This window comes from Simochromis diagramma, unplaced genomic scaffold (assembly GCF_900408965.1).
Source record: "Simochromis diagramma unplaced genomic scaffold, fSimDia1.1 OVJJ01000333.1, whole genome shotgun sequence".
Taxonomy (NCBI): domain Eukaryota; kingdom Metazoa; phylum Chordata; class Actinopteri; order Cichliformes; family Cichlidae; genus Simochromis; species Simochromis diagramma.
In genome coordinates this window covers 1,162,942-1,182,411 of record NW_024386765.1, presented here as the reverse complement: position 1 = coordinate 1,182,411, position 19,470 = coordinate 1,162,942, and the positions used below count along the sequence as shown (strand labels likewise).

General features: G+C 39.6%; 1 protein-coding gene across 1 annotated transcript in view; it reads left to right on the top strand.

The window, feature by feature from the left end:
* The first annotated feature begins 771 nt into the window (after positions 1 to 771).
* cpne2 (copine II) overlaps positions 772 to 19,470 on the top strand; it is a 50,382-nt gene continuing 31,683 nt past the window's right edge. The window contains exons 1-9 of the mRNA XM_040034994.1: positions 772 to 1,074; positions 5,148 to 5,341; positions 13,716 to 13,895; positions 14,083 to 14,157; positions 14,838 to 14,909; positions 16,257 to 16,340; positions 16,515 to 16,604; positions 16,875 to 16,973; positions 18,880 to 18,966. Of these exons, the coding sequence (XP_039890928.1) occupies positions 5,165 to 5,341; positions 13,716 to 13,895; positions 14,083 to 14,157; positions 14,838 to 14,909; positions 16,257 to 16,340; positions 16,515 to 16,604; positions 16,875 to 16,973; positions 18,880 to 18,966 (864 nt within the window). The 5' untranslated portion in view covers positions 772 to 1,074; positions 5,148 to 5,164. The remainder of the gene's footprint in view (positions 1,075 to 5,147; positions 5,342 to 13,715; positions 13,896 to 14,082; positions 14,158 to 14,837; positions 14,910 to 16,256; positions 16,341 to 16,514; positions 16,605 to 16,874; positions 16,974 to 18,879; positions 18,967 to 19,470) is intronic.

The window sequence follows — 19,470 nt, the reverse complement described above, 5'->3', positions numbered from 1 at the left end:
ATTGTAAACATTTATGAAGGTTAGTTTACGCTTGTGGATCATATCGTACGCATTTGCAGCCCTTTGGAGGCAAATTTCTCTCCGTAGAAGATGGATTTGCTTTGCTTGCTATTCTTGCACAATGTTCATATGAAATTATCAGAAAAATATTGTGTATACCCCAGGATCAACGAGACTCTGAAACTGTGGGCGTGCTTACACGCAACACATAAAAACATGCAAATCTGACTAAAGGTGTAAACTTTTACAAGGGTAATTTACATTTTATTGAAATACAACTAAATAACAATGGAAACTAAAATAAGACTGAATACATAACACATAAAATACTGCGCATGCAGATGTACATGCTTTGACTTTGCTGCGTTTAGCAGAAGCATAAAACAATGGAAAATACTTTCAAAATAATGCTTTAAAGTGCTGATTCTTTCGTGCTTTTGAGTACTGTAAATAGCCTTATTTTACATCTAATGTGGCTGTAGTGTTAAAAGAAAGTGAACACACTTGGGGCCTGATGTCTGTACTATTCACAAGGAAGAAGATTAAATTCATGTTTTAGAGATAAACTAAGTACTTAGTAAGTTTAAAAAAATCAAAATAATTGAAAAAAATGTGTTAAATGTGGAACAAAAGCATTCCCCGTATTAACTAGGGTAAAAAAAAAGATGCATCTTTTCCCTGTTCTGTAATTTTATGGAAAATATAGACACTGATCGCTCATGAATGACTAACCGGAAGTAGTTTTTTCTGCTTGACTCTTCCGCTTTTGTTTTGGGAGTGGGTTTGTCGTACTTCCGCTGTGAGGCCACCACTGTTGGCTTTATTAAACTCCGTCCTTCAGTGGCCGGGCGCAGAGAGCACAGTCCAGGCTACGAGGATGGTTTGTGTTCACACACTGTTGCGCCTTCCAGGATACTCCGGTTAAAAAAAAAATTAATAATAAAAAAATGTTAACCTCAGCTTTCACTCCTTTATAGGAAAATTGGCTCTGCTTTTCCTCTCTCTTTACTGTGCGCAGCACTTAAAGATTTTTTAAGTGAAAAGCGGCGGAGAAGTTGTTCGTCATTTACCGAGGTGAGTCGGTTTCACATTTTCCTGTTGGGTTTACATTAGAAGAAGAGATCTGACAGCAGCTCCCGAGTCAAAGGGGAACCGGGGAGCTTCTAAAACGCAAAAATAACCCTTGCAGCCAAAATGTACAGTCGGTGTGCTTCTCTTGGAGGTTAATTACGGAAGGATGTGGGGAAGATGTCATGTTTTGACGAGCACCTTTCATGTAGGACCAAAAAAATATCACAGGAAATATGGTACAGAATAGACAGGTGTTGTGTTTGTGTGTGTGAAAGAGAGTTTTAATGGTCAAGTTGGCACATCTCTCCTTCATTCAGATCTGGAGTCTACTCTTCACTGATGTTGGCCACTTTGGCACCAATATGGCTCACCGATCTTGTAATTACACTTAAAGCGTGCTGATCCTTCCGCTAGTATTAACAAGTTGGCATCTGCTTCCATGCTTTTTCCGCCTCAGCCAGTCACTTTAAGCTGCCTGCCCATCCTGCAGGTGTGAGCAGGTGTGAAGCTTTTTGGCACGGTCAGTACAGTCAGAGGCCTGCACCTGGACCTGGATTTTGTTTGTGTTTTCTTTCTACAGTGCACTCATACACAAAGTGCATCATGTAGCCAAAAATGACGCAATAGCAGCTCTAGGTTTTTTAGAGCCACAGTACAAGAAACATGCAGTTTTGTGAGGTTCAGTTGCTTTTAGAAAACATTCATCCTGCTTTTCCCCCCCTGATGTCTCAAATATTGCGGACCTATCCTGAATCCAGTTAAAGTGCAGCACAGTTCACTTGAGCAATATACTGCACACCTTTTAAAGCTGCTCTGGTGCATTGTAGCATACTTCATGAAGCCATGTTTTCTTTGATAATGCTATTTGGCAATCTGTGATGTCTTTTTATTCTTAATCATTCAGACTTCTATATAAGGGATAGAGCAGGTGTCTGCTTAAAGCTGGATTTATCCCACTCTCTGCTCCTTCTCGCACTGGAGTTGTTAATAGCATCTATAAATACAGGAGACTGCCACTGAGACCATGAACAATGAGCGAGTGAGTAAAAGTAGTTGAGCCAGTCAAAACACGCTTTTCTCCACCTATGAATGATAAAGTGAGTGAATGAAAATGTTGCACTGGTATTTTCAGTGCATCACCACTACCAGTTTGACATCACAGTGGAGCTGAGCGGGAGGAGCACGCTGCTTATGACACATTAGTATCTTAGCAACAGACAGCATCCTTTTAGCATGCCGCTGTGAGAACAAAACCACTGATCTGGACACGGGTGCGGTGCTGTTTATATTGTCCTTAAAGCCACCTGGGAATTATTTCAAATGCAATACCACTGAGAATATATTCACATTTTTTACTAAACTCAGCAATTGTTTCAAGATGTGTGTGTGTGTGTGTGTGTGTGTGTATTCCCTCTTTCTGTTTTTTCCGTTCCTAGCCTGAGGCTTCTTTAGTTTAGAGGTAATGGCTTTGATCTGGGCTCAGGGCAGCGTGTGTGTGTGTGTGTCTTTGCAATGCTTAATCCTGGGTATCATTGGGCTTATCACAGGGTAACTATGACTCTCATAATGCCCCCAGTGGATTTTTTTTACACCAGTGTTGTTTTATTTGTACTCATTGGGTATTTTTAGCCAAACGGAACCATTTGTGTGATTAAGCCGAATTCTCAAGGTGATCTGATGTAATGGGGATTTACTAATTCTGTTATCTGGGTAAACTTCCACTCATTTCGTTAGATATCACATATGTCAAACAACTTTACAAAAAAAACCAAACCAAATGTTACTTCCATTCGACAAATGTCAAACACTGATTTCTGTAATTGTGCTCTCTGCGTGGCAACAGATACAGACACCCAGGGTGTTGGGAGCATCTCGTGTTCTCTCCTCAGCGGTGTCTCCAGTAATTTAGGATTTGGTTGGATACAGCGTAAGATGAGCACATGCACATGCTTGTCTGTTAGAGTTACGTCAAGGAAACTGCGGTTTATCCTGGACACCAGCCATCTGTGTGTATGTAACAGCAACCTACAGTTTTGCATTTACATTACATGAGAGTAGCACATTTATTTACTCACTCTTCGTGGCACTGGCAGACACTTTTGAGCTGATGGTGACCATAGGTTATGAATAATGTTGATATTGGCTGTTTATCTTTTTTTCATGACAGCCTAACAGGAAAATCTCTGCACATCTGTTTCTGTCATTTTAAGCCTCGGTAATGTTTCAGCCAGTTTCTGTACCTGCACTCTGTTTTAGTTCGTTCTAATTAATTGTCCATTTACTGAGCAGCCATTTTGGCTCAGGGTAAACACAGGTGTAATTAATAACTCTAATTATGGCTCTGTTCCGTTTGGATGAGGTGCTGGCATTGTGTATGCTCACTGACAAGAATGGCATCAACATGCTAACTAGAACAGGACCATAAGTTAGTTTTATCAGATATACCTGTGTTCACCGGTGTTAACACAGTGATTTGCAAAGCTCATAAACACATGTTTTATTCACAGTTGCATGTAGAAAACATATCAAATGTTTAAACTGAGAAAATGTGTCATTTTAAGATGTATAAGGTCACTTTGAATTGGATGACAGCAACACATTTAAAAAAAACAAAAGGCACTAAAAAGAAACAGCTGGAGGAACATTTTGTGACTAATTGGGTTAAGTGGCAACAGGTCAGTAAGATGATGGGGTATAAAAAGAACAAGTAACGATGGGACAAGGTTCAACAATCTGCAAAAAACTATCTTCACAAATTGTGGAACAATTTTCAGCATATTTCAGACTTTGAATATCTCCTCACCTACAGTACATAATATCATCAAAATAGAATCTAAAAGAGAATCTAGAGAAATCTCTGTGCACAAGGGACAAGTCTGGAAAACATTATTTAATGCCTGTAATCCTCTGGTACTGCATTTAAAGTGGGCACGATTCTGTCATGGAAATCATCTAAAGGGCTCGGGAACACTTCCAGGAATCGCTGCCTGTTAACACAGAAATTCTGTTTGGAAAACATGGACCAAAGAGGAGAGGGACCATCAAGCTTGCACCTTGGACCAACTCGAGTCAAAAGCCTGTGTCTTGTATGTTAGGGTGGTGGATTAGTGCCTATGGAGTTAGCAATGTGCCCATGCTGAAAGATGTATACAGGTTTTAGATCAACACATGGCCGCATCCAGTCGACCCCTTTCAGGCAAGGCCTTGCATATTTCAGCAAGATAAAGCCCAACCACAGCTACTCCAACAGCACAGTATAAGACCTGCCTACAGTCCAGACCATTTAGCTGTTGGAAAAATTTAGTGCAAAAGAAAACATACAACAGAGATCCAGTGCTGCTGAGCAGCTAGAATCCTATATCAAACAAAAATGGGATGGCTTGCCTCTCCCAAAAGTCCTGCAGCAGGTCTCCTCAGTTCCCAGACATTTATACACTGTTGTGTTGCTGTCAGCAATTTCATAATGACCTTAATGCGGTCTTAAAATAGTACATTTTCTCATTTTAAACATATGATATATTTTCTATGTTCTATTCCGGGTGGCTGCAGCTCAGGAGGTATAGCAGGTCATCTAGAAACCAAAAGGTTGGTGGTTGATATGCCAGATATCCTTTGGTTGCTCTATGATGCTCCCATCACACAGTGAATGTTAGAAAGAAAACACTTATGCAGAAAAAGTACAGAAGAAGGTGTTTATAGGAATATGAGTGAATGTGCGCCTATGCTGTGATCCAGGCTGTAACAGCTCTGCTATGATGGTACTCTGCAGAGGATAAATTCATTTAGTCTGTGAAAAAATAACCCTCACCACTTCACAGAGCCAAAAGTAGCATCTTCAGGTGTTATGTTTCCACCAGCTAACTGCACATAATGCAGAGAGTTTTAGTTCACTGTCATGATATCACTGCACATATTCTCATTGGATGAGAATGTGCTGAGATTTGTTATTAATAATCACAGCAGCTCTGTTTTATCGGTTTTTTTGTCAGTCGACAGGATGACATATTTGGTTAAGTGTCAAGAAGTATGAAACTAAAAGTCTTTTTGCCTACTTCTGCCTGTTTGCTTTCCTTCAGGGTGATCAGGTGTGACCATGGCCTACACACTGGGCTTGGCCACTGATGGCCAGAAGCGCAGTGTCGGACCTCAGCACTGTGTCACTCGGGTGGAGTTGTCGGTCACCGCGTCCAGCCTGCTAGATCGAGATGTAGCCTCCAAGTCGGATCCATTCTGCGTTCTCTTCCACGAAGTGGATGGAAACTGGGTGGAGGTACAGTAAAGGATGGAAAGACATACATACTTTATAAGATAAGATAACCTTTATTAGTTTCTCGTGTGGGAAATTTGTTTCCCACACCTTTATGAACAAGTGATGAGAAAGACTACAGAAAAAAATGAGAAATGAGAGGATTGTTTTGTTTTAATGGTGCAGAATCAATGGAGAATGGAATGGCAGACTGAAGAGGAAAGGCCGAACAGAGAGTTGATATATTACTGTTAAGATCATAAGTAGTCAAACCCATGTTGGCGCTTCTTCACACTGTGTATAGCGACTCCTGGGAGGTGGAGAGAGAAGATTAAAGTGCAGAAATAAAAAGATTGAGGGGAGGATGGAAAATTTGAATAATTCTAAGAAGTGCTTTTAAGGTTACATCCACCATGCTGGCTCCTCGAGGAAAGGGAACCAGAAGGTTTTGTTTGTAGTCTATGATACTCTGCAGGAAGAGCCTATAGGTTGTGAGTCAGATCCAAAGTCATGATGTCTTGACCATCTGGCATCAGCCATGGCATGCTGAGCCCAATAGGATGTTGCAAGATTTATGAGCGGCATTCCAATCTAAGACAAGTAGTGTAGACTCGGGCAAAGGCACAAAAACTGGAAAGAGAGTCAGTAATACATGTTTGACATTTTTAAATCATTGCCATAAAATCTCAGGTTTCACGAGGATGCATCATCATGTTAAACAAATATTTTTTTCTGATTTAAACTTTGGAAAAGCACCAAATAAGGGGAAACACCAAAATCTGCTACTGATGACATTTCTCTTAAAGGTAAATTGAGGATTAAAAATGCTTTGAGATAATCAAAAATTAACTAGAAAAGCATTTAGCTGTAAAAAAGTGAAGCATTCTTTCTAATGACATCCAGTTTTGTAGAAATTTACAGGAAAACATCCATCAGCTCCTTTGCTCCTTGCCAGGGTAACTACTTGTCAGTCACTGCCCTAAGTTTCATAGTCAGATTTCATAAAGCTGAGGTATTGATTTTGAAAATGCTTAGGTTGAGACTTTACTGTGACCTTTACCAACCAGCGCGTGGTATCATGGTGGCTACGTGTATCTTTATTGAACAGGCAGTGGAAAACGAATGCCTTTGGCTGCTGCATTAGCTGTTCATTGGATTTTAAGGCCTCTAGTGTTATTTTTTTGACATTTATAAGTCAGAAACTGGTAACTATGTGTATAGTGGCTTGGTGGTCCATACCAGTGATAAGAAATGCCCATCGGGGATAAAGCCACTCAGGTGGTTTTAATCATTTTGACTGTGTTGACTCTCATTCACTCACCTGTTCCTTGTATCCATTACAAGATGGCACTGAAGTCTAGCTGAATGGCATAAAACATCACTTTATTCTCTTTAAACCAGAGCACAGGTCCAGACAGCGTAAAGAAGTGATTATACCTTCGTTTTTGTTGTTGTTGGTTGTTACTGTTGACAAGAAAACTAACAGAGAAGTAAACAACAGCTGTACTGAAATCCTTTCTGGTCAGTAGAGGCTCTCACCGATGTGTGCTCATGACTCAAAGCAGAAAGTTACTGGTTTGAAATCAGCTGCTAATTCTTCTTCTCTGCTTCGGCTTTATGGACAGCTGGAGATTCCAAAGCAGAAGAAACAGATTTTAGCTCAGTAGCTTTGATGCACCTTTAATTTATCTGCCGCAGTATAAAGTGCCCCGCTGAATGATTGTGATTAGGGCAAGCTTGGCTCGTTTGGGGTTTTTCCTGCAAATAGCAACAACTGGGGTAATAGGTTGATGCCAAAACTGAAGTGCAGCAACTCTGTTGCTAAATTCCAGTGGGTTTGATTCAGCTTTGATATTGTGACTGTATTTTGTATCAGATCTTGGTCAGTTGGTTTTGCTGTTTGTTAGCTATTTTTATATAGTTCTCAGTTCATAGTAATTATGTATTTTTCTTGGGTTGATTTATATTAACAGGTCTTCAAATGTTTCATCCAGCTTTGTGAAGTCATCTTTTTGCCATTACTAATTCACTTTAAGCGCACTTGAGGCGCAGTAAAAGTATACACTGCACGTCGACTGTTGCTGTGAGCTTGAGTCAGGTTTGAAGCGTCGGTGCAGAGGTCCAACATGAGAAGATGGTGATAATCATGAGGCCATTTTCAAGACTCCAGCACACTGCTCGCGAAAATCAATAGGCAGAATCATTGCCAGCTACTATATTTCTAAACAGAGCAGTTTAGCAAACATCTGTTTTGAAGATTTCCAGAAACGCGGGGCATGTGATGGAGATGACTGACCATCGCAGTTGGAACGGACATTTGATGACGTTTAAACTACCAGCTCACTTGCTCAAAGTCCATATTATGTCGGAACAGCACTGTTAATATTTTGTGCATTCACTGCTAGGAAGTGGCTGTCATGTGTCCTGATCATACATGGTCTATCCATGTAGACCCACTGAGGAAACAAGTTGAAGATGCTCAAGAGGAAGACGGTGGTGAAGTTTTGGCGTGTGCAGGCTCCTGCTTCGATGCTTCTGCAGCTAACAGCTGGTCAACAGAGCAATCTGGGTTTTTTGTGTATGTGTGCCTGTGTGTGTGTGTGTGTGTGTGTGTGTGTGTGTGTGTGTGTGTGTGTGTGTGTGTAGGCGAGCGCCTCGGGTTGCAGCTAGCTGTCGGTCAGCAGGGCATGTGGCTCCGATGTGAAATTGCCAACAGTTACCATAGCAACGGGAAGGGAAACAAAAGCTTAGTGCTCCTAGAGTGAGGCAACGATGGAGGAGGCGAAATGAGGCCCGAACCTTTTCGCGGATATTATCCACAGCTCGCTGTTTTACTCACGCTCAGCTTTCTCACTTCTCTGATCTCCTCCTGTTCCTTTCAGTTTTTTTCTCTGATTGTCTTTCTCGTTCCTGTCGCCAGCCTTCCCCTCTCTAGGTCTCCGTGTCTCAGTCTCTTGTCTATCTTCGTCTGTCTTGTGAGCTAGAGGTGTGAGAAGCAGCTGGGTCCATCGGGGAGGGGAAAGAGAGAAAAAGTGGGTACGAAAGGGTAAGAGTGTGAGAACGAGGAGGTGCGAGAGAGGGAGATGAGAAAAGGGTGCAGCAGAAGGCGAGGGGAAAATTATCCAGAGAAAGACAGGAGGAGGAGGAGGAGGAGGAGGAGAGAAAGACAGCGAGGTGATGACATGAATGAGCGACAGAACAAGAAGAAGGCAAAAGAAAGTGAATGACTGTAGCCATAAATGGGAGATAGCAGCCAAAGTTAGTGTTAGAAAGTCTTTGAAGAATGTGATAGGTCTACAGAAATATGGATCTCAGCTATGTAAATGATGTGGCACCCAAGTATCACACTACCGAGGCTATTTTCTAAATCCAAGGATTTTTTTTTCTCCGAGCTTCCAACTCCAAATCCCAATACTAATCTCAACACGTGTTATAAACCCAGATATAAGCCTGTAACACTGTAAGTGAGAACTCACAGGCAGTGGCATATTCAAACCAGAGGGTTTAAAAATCTAACAGTCCTCTGCAGTAAATGCAGCCTTATTTATTAGATCTACATTTGTGATACTAAATGATACTCAACAGTAAGTTTTGTTATAATTCATTCCAATGTAAACTGGCCTATGCATATGTGAATGGTGTGGTTCACATTAAGCCCCATATAACTGACATTTTGTAGTAATTTTCATCTTTAAATACGTTATAAGAATATTAAAAATGTGTCTTAAAAAATAAACACACCTCTACATTTATCACAACTTCAAAGCTCCACGATTAGTCCCCAGAGTTCCAAGTTTCCAGTAATTTAAACTCCTAAGTTATTAAATTAGCTGTTCGATCAAAAGAATGGAAATCCAGCACACGGACAGTCAGTTCATACAAGTGTATGATTAATATTACGTTTAAAACTTTCCACACCAGAGTATTGTTTTGAATTTTCCACTCGTAAATGATTAAGGACTCCCCAGAATATTTGATATGTAATTACCCATATCAAAAGTAAGAGCAGAAAATTAAAAAAATCTTTTGCATAACATGAAAACATTCATTGCTAGAATATTATTTCAGTGGCGGTAAAGGCTCCTTCGTATCATCTGTAAATAGACTGAATGACTGAAAATGTTGTGCGCCAGACTATTTTAAACTGAAGCTGAACATAATCTGCTCCAGATCGGGTTATGCAGTAAGCACAAGTTACCATGGTGATCAATCCATGTTCAAAGAGACACTGAAAACTCGGACTTTCAGCTCAGTAACCCATAACATACAACAAAGTTAGTGAGTGCACAATAAACACGGGATATTTAGAAGCCTCAGTAAATGGTGGTAAATAGACTGAAGCTTAAAGGAAAGTGAACTTTGGACATGATTCGGGACACAAAGAAGACTCGCAAATTATATTAAGGTTGTTGTAGCTGATGACTAAATAAATAACTTTTGCTGACAGCCACTGTGTTGCATTTTTTATGGTTATAACACATTAAATTTAAACTGTAAAGCCAAAGCACACTTTCACTGGTACATTTTTGCACCTGCCAGTTGTCAGTGTTTAGCAGAGATTGTTTTGGTGTTGTAGGCTGGTCCTAGTGATTATTTATTAGCAACATCATCACCGATGTCTTTAGAGCCGCTTTGGTTTGTTTCAGTGATTCAACATCTTGGTATTGAGCTGTTGGGCTGAAGTGTCCTTGTTATGTTTTGGGGTGCGGGTTGTTGGGGGAGGTTCTCCCTGTCTGCTGAATGAAAAAAATAAAAGTGTCCGCTCAAATCTAAGGCACGAACACTTATAACAGATTGCTTCTAAATTCCTTTAACTCACTATAAATTAAGCTGCGGGATGCACATCCATTGCATTTGCTTTGTTAAAAGTCTATTTATTTATCTATCATAACCCTATCAGTACCTGTACTTTTCTTCCTGTACCTGTTTCTTCCAGCTGCAGTTCTACAGCTTAATTTTTCCTGCAGCGGGCAGTGCCTCTATCTGAATTAATCTCAGTGACCTGTATTGTTGTTTTTCTTTTTTATCTAGTAGTAAACATAAACAGATAAGAAAGAAAGGAGGCACGAAGTGCCAGAGGGATCTGATTCATTTCTAAAGCTCAGTGAACCAGGATCAAATCCACAGAGGCACTGCTATGAGATTTTAGCCTGCTGGCGTGCTGTGATGTCCCAATAATATGAGTTTTTAAGCTACGAAGTGCAGCCATTCTCCACTGCTGCCTTCCCATGAGTCAGACAGATGGATAAGTGCTGCAAGCACCGGTAGCAGGGTGAAGTTAAAACCTTTTTCCTGCTGGAGTATCTCAGTTCTGTTCTAATATCATTACCTACAGTCAGAGAGAAACGTATCTTAGATAAAAGCATTCACAGTAGCACGAGAAAGGTACATTTTATAGAATAGAATAGAATAGAATAGCCCTTTATTGTCATTGTACATGTACTGGACAGAATTAAAATAAAATATAAATATAAATAAAATGTAAATAGTAAAGACATCAGGAATAAATAGCAAACAAGAATAGTGAAAGGAGTATATACAATATATATGAACATTGGAAGATCGTATGCAACCACTGGGACCCGTCAGGATCAAGGAATTCATTTCTCTACAACCGTTGCAGGAAATAAAGATGAAAGAAGAAGGTGTAATTGCATAAGAACAGCTAAGTAATAGATGGCGGTACTGCTGTTTGCTGCAGGGGTTTTTGAGTAAAGACTGGTGAATAGAAAATACACCAGGATTCTGCAGAAATGGAGATTCTTTTGAGGTTAATAAACTGTCTAGATGTGCCTATGAATAAAAGTGTTAGATGTTGGGAAATGGGCTCAAGAAAAAAACTGTTCGATGTTTGGCTGGTCTTAGACACTATAGGGCAATAGTGATGGCTCCATAGTTTGATGGTTGACATATTTGCTTGGCAAACTAAAGGTCACTGTTTGAGTTCCAGCTAGAGACACAAATCCCCTTTGGGGTTGTATCAGGAAGGGTATCTGGTTTAAAACTGCCAAATCAAATATGTGATGCTATCTGACTCTTTATGTCAAAGGAGCAGCATTACAACAGCTAACAGATTAAACAGATTAGCCTATGAAAATACGTCTACTTTACAAGTGTAAAATTTACACCCTCCTTCACATTTTCAAAATCCGTTCAGTGAGACAGATTGGAGTTATTGGCGGCTGATTTTGGCCCCTGGGCCTTGTGTTTGACACCAAAGGTTTGGAAGGTCCCATAGGTTTGGAGATCATCAACAAGAGTTTTCCTTTCAAAAAGAGTTTCACTTTTTTGGTGTGTATCAAAGTTCAGTTAGTTTAATTTTAATTGAACAACATTTTTTTCTCCAGACTGAAATTCTAGACATCCAGTGTAAAGTGTTTGTTCCTTTCCTGTGAACCAGCAGAGGGTTAGATGGATTTTTGTAAGTGGTTTGCATTTCATCCATCCCGTCTCCGTTATAGGAATGAGCTGAACTTTTTTAAGGCCTTTTATATTCAGTGGTGACAGGCTGAGTATATGTGACCTCGTTTAATGATTGTACGTGTCGTGGGTGAGTCAGGCTGGAGAGTAGCATGGCCGTGGGATGAGCCAGTCAACTACCTGGTTTAGAAGAGTCAGAGCAAAGAACATGACTCTCACAGCACTCTTTTCAGGCACCCACACCCTCTTATCTGTCTGCTGTCTGGACTGCTCTCTGGGGCCATGAGAACACAGCGCATTGAGAAACATCAAAAACAATGGCTTTAGGGGAAAGGGCCCTTAAATTGGATAAAGTGCTGTCAGACGGCTGCAGCTTTTTAGGACTTTGTTTTGGTTTAAGGATACATTTACCACAAACCACCGCAGCAGGCTACTTTAAAAGTTCCGATAAATCTGCTGTTCTTTATCAACCCAGCGTCAGACCAAGGTATAATATTTATAGGAATCTATAGTAATTCTGGGGATGGCAGGTAGGAGGCACATTGTTGGGTCTCTGTCTAACACACTCCCACAGATTTGATCATCACTGGCCAAGTTTGTTTTGTTTTTTTAGCTGCATCTTGTTATCGGGGGGAATCCTGGCTTCGAGTGGGCGCCACAGACTTTACGACACGCTGGTGTCACAATCAGGGATGCTGAAGAGTTGCCCGAGGCTGATTCTTGTTTAATGCATTCAGTATTAAATGTTTTTAGAGAAGTGTGTGTCAAAACTAATGTTAAGACTACACATCATTCTCTTGGAATCTCTAGAGTAAAAAAGATTGGAGAAACACAGACACGCATATGTAGCGACTCAAACTATTTTACAGTCGCTTGGTGCGTTACAGTTGCCAGATACATATCAGTATCACTTTATTAAATTGCATATGCATGTACATACTTTGCTTTTTGCAAACACAAACAGTAATATTTTTATACTATATAAAAACTTGTTTGTTTGTTTTTTGCAGCTTTGTAAAATTCCAAAATAAAATCCAATTTTAATTTTAATTTTAATAATTTAAACTTTTGCAACTAAATACTCAAAAGTTAAATTGATGATTATGTATGATAGTATTTACATGTATTCATACTAATAATTCATTATTATGTTTCTAGTCATTTATTTTTAGTCTTTTAAGCTTTCATTAAGAATTTACAAACCTTCTGTATAAATTGCCACATGTTGCAAGATTGCAGAGACTACCCAGTCTTGCAGTTTTCCACAACAGAAGAGTCACAGTTACTTTAACCTATTATTTTGGCATTCAAGTCTTGTTTAAGGAACATGGACAGAAAACCAAGGGAAAAACTAGCCACTTGTGTTTTGCTGAAAGGGACGGAGCTTAGATTTTGTGGTGACTTTGAGACTGTTAGATGCAGGTGAGCAGCTATTTTGGTAATGTAGTGCCTACACAAAACCAGACTCTACAGGCAGGATTAAAAAAAGCTCTTTGTTAATCGTGGTAGAAAGCAATCCAAAACACAGGAACAAGGAAAAAAGGTCCAAACTCAAGACTCGAACTGGTAGAGGACACACAGGAAATCATAACAGATATCACAACAAAGGACAACCAAAGCTCTTTCTACAAACTGACGCACTAAGACTAATCAGGATAACAGGGAACAACTGGGTACAAGAGGTGAGGCTAATGAGGTATAAGAAAACAAAGGAAGTAAAACTAAGGATAAAACACAGAGGACTGCCAAAATAAAATAGAAACCAACTTAGCAGAGAGATGAAGACCTGACAACAGGACACAAGAGCATTCTGTTGAGGAAGGAATAACCTAGGTCATGATCAATTAAAAACAAGCGCTGGACAGAGCTCGATAGTTCAGGACCAGGACTATGATACGCTTGTGAAACGTTAAAAGGGACAATACTGAAATTATTTAATTTTTACAGCATTTTTCTCTCCTTGTTTCTTGACCTTTAGCTGGGACGCACTGAAACAGCTGTGAACAACTTGAATCCAGTGTTTGGGGTGAAGTTCCAGGTGGACTACCACTTTGAAGAAATCCAGAAACTTCGCTTTGCCATGTTCGATGAAGACAAGTGTGCCACACAGCTCGATGAGCACGACTTCCTGGGAGCATTTGTTTGCACACTGGGAGTGGTACTGAATGATTTCTTCTTCTTTGGTTTGAAGTATATTCTTTATAACTACAGGTATAGTCTAGAGAAGAAGGGATAGGATAAACTGAACTAGATGGAATTTATTCTTACAATTAGATGCAGACTGTATTTTAAAGTGGATTTTTGCACAATTCCGAAAATAAATAATTGTTGTCCTGATCCAATAGATTGTGTCCAATAAGAAACTTCACAGACCCCTGATCTTAGCCAATGGGAAGCCAGCTGGCAAAGGATCCATTACAGTAAGAATGTCTACTGTCTCTTAAAAGAAAATATTATGAACTATGAACTGAATATTCTGAATATTATGAACTTATTTGTTTTTTAAAAACCTTATTTACAAAAATAAAATAGAAATGGTCCCGAGAAGAGACCGGATTATTTAAGGGTAAGTTCCCGTTGGATCGTCAGTTATGTTGGTTTAAATAAATTAAGTAAAGACACCCAAGCTTGTTAGCGTTAGTATTTTCCTTAAACTGGGGTGTGACGGGTCGCCATGTTGCCCCCAGATCTAATTAGAAGTAAGAGACTCAGAGCATGACCGCCATCATAACCAGCCCTCAGACCCTCTGAGGATCTGTTTAAAGGGTAGTCAGCAATCTAATAGTGCTGTATAAGGAATATATGGAAGTCACTAACCTGGTGACCTGGCCATGCACCTGATTGAAAGGTGTCAATGTCTCAATGCACTTAATGAGTTACAAGACAAATGTAAAAAATGCACACTGTGCTGTGTCGCCTAAACTTGCTGTTGTCTGTGATGTTTGCGTGAACGGTATGGCTACAATCGCTGATCCTGATGTCATCGAGGCTGCTGCCGTTACCGTGTTTGCCAACGGTTCCTGTTGCTGTTGTTGATGTAAATGTTAATATTTGTGAGTGCTTCTGCTGCTGCTAATGTTGTGCGGTGCTCTTATTTTAGATAACAGCGCAGGAGTTGTCTGACAACAGAATCATCACTTTGACCCTGAGTGGGCGTAAACTGGATAAGAAGGTAGGCAGTTAGACCCCCGCACGCTCACACACGTACACACACTCAGGGTGCAAATCCAAACACACACATACACACACTCAGATATATTTGAGCATGCATACCACTTTAGGACACACAAATACAGCCCACACAGACAAGATTTAAATGCTTTCATAGTCTTCACCTTTGTCTGCCAAACAACAGGCTATCAGGTGCTGGGGTAGCTGGAATTAAAACTGTTGTTTTGACACATTAAATATGTATTTTTGGATGTTTGCTGAAACAACTGCAACCTCCAACAGTCATTCCTGCAGCATTTAGTATTGGCAGATAATTTTGATTTAGTTCTAGTCGTAGCCTTTTGACTAAAGCATAAAATGGCTTCAGTCATAATTTCGACATTTAAATTCTTTTGATTTCAGTTTAGTTTTAGTTGAGTATAAATATCATAAGATTATAGTAAAGTAAAAAACAAAAAAAATGCTGTATAATCTCCCAGTGTCAATTAAACCTTACTGTATAAGGTCGCTGATAACAAAGACTATGACAAAAATAATTTTTCAAAGAAATTTATTCAATAAAATTGTCCCTAACAACACTTTGTTTGAAACAACATTAAGGAAAAATTACATTCCCCAAGCCTGTTTATATCAGACTAAAATCACTGGGTGAAACCAGGAACCAGGACAAACAACATTTACAGGAAACGCACATATAGGCCATATGTGCCGCGGGCATGATTGAACTGAAAGTGTATTGTGTGTATTGTGTATAATGCTAGTGATTCTGGGATGTTAAAACAGGTATGGAAAGGGGTTTGAAGTATTCGGTGGGTTTGTAACAGCAACATGTTTCTAAACCCTGAAATATTAAAAAGTAAGTGCGCACAATGACTCAGCTGCCATAATAGCTGCTACCTTTTTGTAACATTACAAGGTGTTTTGGCCTATGGTACAATGCACTGTGTACTACAGTACACATATGTACCTTTTAAACACTATCATGTGGTGTTATTTCCGATTGAAGGACAATTTAAAAAAAATTTATTATTATAAAATTGTTACATATTAAATATCGGCGTTTAAGCAGCTTTGATATACTGCAACTCAGAAACATCATAACTGTGAGTAGGATTCAAGCTCAAGCTGTGTACCTGCTGTATGCTGTATTTAAAACTCCAGAGAATTAATTAATCAATCTGATCTTTGAAGTTTTCGAAGAAACATTTTTTTTTTAGAAATTTAAATCACCTGTAGTTTTGCAGTTGTCATACAGTGGTTAGTGGTTGCAGTTTTGTGAAAGAGATAAGAGATGTAAACAGACAAAAAAAGACATGAGGGCAAATTCACCGTGTGTTTGTTTGTGCAGGACTTCTTTGGGAAGTCAGACCCTTACCTGGAGTTTCACAAACAGGGAGAAGATGGTAAATGGATGCTTGTGCACAGGACAGAGGTGAGTCATTGGCAGAGGTTAAACTTACCTTCATCTGACTGTTATTATTGTTGACTGTTATTGTCAGCTAAACTTGGCCTCACACAAAGTGGTACAACTTTAATTACAGACATAAGTTCAGGTAATTGCATCATACATCCGCTCCTCTGCCTATTTTTGTGTCTGTGACTTCAGGTCATAAAGAACACTTTAGATCCAGTGTGGAAACCTTTTACCGTGCCTCTCATTTCTTTGTGCAATGGAGACGTGGACAGAAGCATCAAGGTTAGTAGTAAGAATTTTTACTTTCTCTAATCTTCACTGAATCTAACAGGTGAGATCAACTGTGAAAAAAAAAAAAAAATTTTATCGTGTCCTTTGGCTAGAATGTCAAACTTGAAAAAAATTAAAAAGGAAGTGAAGAGTCAGTACAGAAGTGAAAGTAGGACACAGATACCAGAAACCACATAACCGCTTGAGTTTCCACTTTTATTTATAAGCTGCCCATGTGAAAGAAAAGACTAGCATGATGTGATGCATTCTGCACAATTACAGGTGCTGTGTTATGACTACGATAATGATGGAGGACATGACTTCATTGGAGAGTTTCAGACCACAGTTGCAAAGATGAGTGAAGCCCAGAACTCAGTGGAGGTAAAACACTGACATGATTGTGCTTGTGGCTCCATTTTAGCAGGTGGCATGTTAGCATGCTATTCGCTAGCAGATAACACAACTCAAACATGATTTAACACTGTTTATTGATAATAAAGGTGACAGGCTCATGAGAAGAAAATGATCTAGGTCAGAGGTTGCGGCTCGAGAAAGGGCTTATTCAGGATAAGCGGTGCCTCCCAGGTTTAGGATATCGCTGTTACACATATGAAAGAGGCGAGAGTAGGGGGATGCAGGGTGGGCCCCAGAAATGCTAACAAATAGGTGTGCAAGCCAGGAAGGCAGTACGTGCAGCATACATAAAATTAAAGCTAATGAGTTTAAGCATTTGAATCCTTTTGTAATGCAGTGTCAAGCTGTGTACACACTGGAAGCAATTGGGCCAACATTGCAACAAGAAACTAAAGAAAGTGAATCACATTCAGCGACTTTGAGCCAATATGGGCGAAATAAAAGCTGGTGATCAAAAGTGGGCAGGGCCCAAGATAAACTTGACGCACTTTCTAGACGAGGACCTGTATATGACATATGACCTGGATGTGAACACATTAGAGGGTCATCTAGGCAACCAGAACTTGGAATGTCTACAAGCAACCAGGCGTCGTACAGCAGTGTGCAACGAGTGAATCGTTTCCAGTGTGTACAGAGTTTAGTAGTAGGGTAATTAGATAATAATAAAGAGACATTATTTAAGTAAATACAATGTAATTACTAGACTTATAACTGTGCAATTGCTTGGTAGTAAGAGTACTACATGGGTATATCTTAGGTTAGACTTTGTCTTATGCGACACGGTAACAAACTTGTGATTGGGTTTTACTTTGGTACTTTCATGATATTTATCAACTGATATCAACTTATGAGCCCAAGTGTTAACTTGTAATGTGAAGTGCTATAATTCATTTCTTACCACATGTCTGCATTTCTGCCTATTATGGCTTGATTTATAGTTAAGAAGCATTCATTTATACATTGGTATTGTTTCTAATTTTACTGAGATTTATTCTTTTCGCATGTGAGTTCCTGATCTGTCAGAGATGTATGATGCACTGATAAGAACGTAGGTCATTCATTAGCAGGTCTGTGTGTGCGTGTGTGTGTGTGTGTGTGTGTGTGTGTGTGTGTGTGTGTGTGTGTGTGTGTGTGTTGCTAGTGAAACTGCATGTGCCAAAGCGGCCTCATGACTTGTTCTCCCACTGAGTCTCATCATGTGTGGTAATGATGTTGGGTGGGGGAAATAACAAGGAAATAAAGATAAGAGGCAGGATGGAGAGATGAGGGGTGAGTGGGGGGGGGGGGGGGGGGGGGGTAAGCAGAGCGAGAGCGAGAATGGAATGCAAAAAAGAAAGATAAAAAGAGAAGTGCTTTTGAGATGTAAAATATCCCTTAGCCGAGCCTTAGTAACACGACAAGGCATTTAGAGTTACCTGTCATATGAATCGCTGACTGACTAAAATGTCTGTTTTGATCAGACATTGCCACCTAAGAGTGTGTCTGTGTGACTTACAGTATTAACAGCCATCCTGTCCTTCACTTTTCTTTCAACAGCATCACATAAAATTAAATCTTTCTGTTTTTTAACACTGTATTGTTTTCATTTTCTGTCTACATGTAGGTAACTGTATTAATGGTAATCACTATAGTTTGACAGTCAAGGTGAACCTGCTCTCATCATTATGGGGAAGCTGTGAATCCAAGTTGCAGTCTTTCAATCGTCTGCCTCTCTGATCATTTTCCCATCTCACACCAACTCTTTTCAACTCTGCTGTCATCTCAGCTTTTCCTCTCCTTGTATTGTCCCTGCTAAACCCACTCCTCTGTTACTGATAGTGACACATTCATTTTAATTCCTTTCATTTCCTCTTACCCGTTCCTGTATCTGCAGGTGGAGTTTGACTGCATTAACCCCAAGAAACAGAAAAAGAAGAAGAATTATAAAAATTCTGGAGTTATCATTGTCAAGTCCTGCAAGGTGAGGACGGATGGAGGTTTCTTAGCAATCTTAATCTTCGGTTGCATATAAATTTAGTAGAATTGCAGTAGATGTATTCTTTTTCTTACTGCTGTCACCGACACATTCAGCTTGTGGCTTCACATATCAAACGTGTTTCCAAATCTAAAATCAGATCAATATTTTTAGATTACCTGGCATATACAGCTTTGTTGTAAACTGGGGAATCTGTACTCAGTCAGGAAATTGAGTGATATTTTAAAAGAATGAAAGCAATGTTTTGGTTTTACATGCTCAAGCATTCATCATTATTAGTTGTCATGTTCTGATGTTTCCATATGGTTTAATGTTGGTTTTAACTGAAAGCTTATAGCTCTTATACAGGTGCTAAGTTTATAGTAGATAAAAAAAACTTTAATAAAATAAAACACTGTGATTGTTACTGTTTTTTTTGCTAGTCGTGGTTCGGAGCCCCTTGTTGCCTTTATAACTGCCTTAATTCTTCATAGCATACAAGCTGCTGGG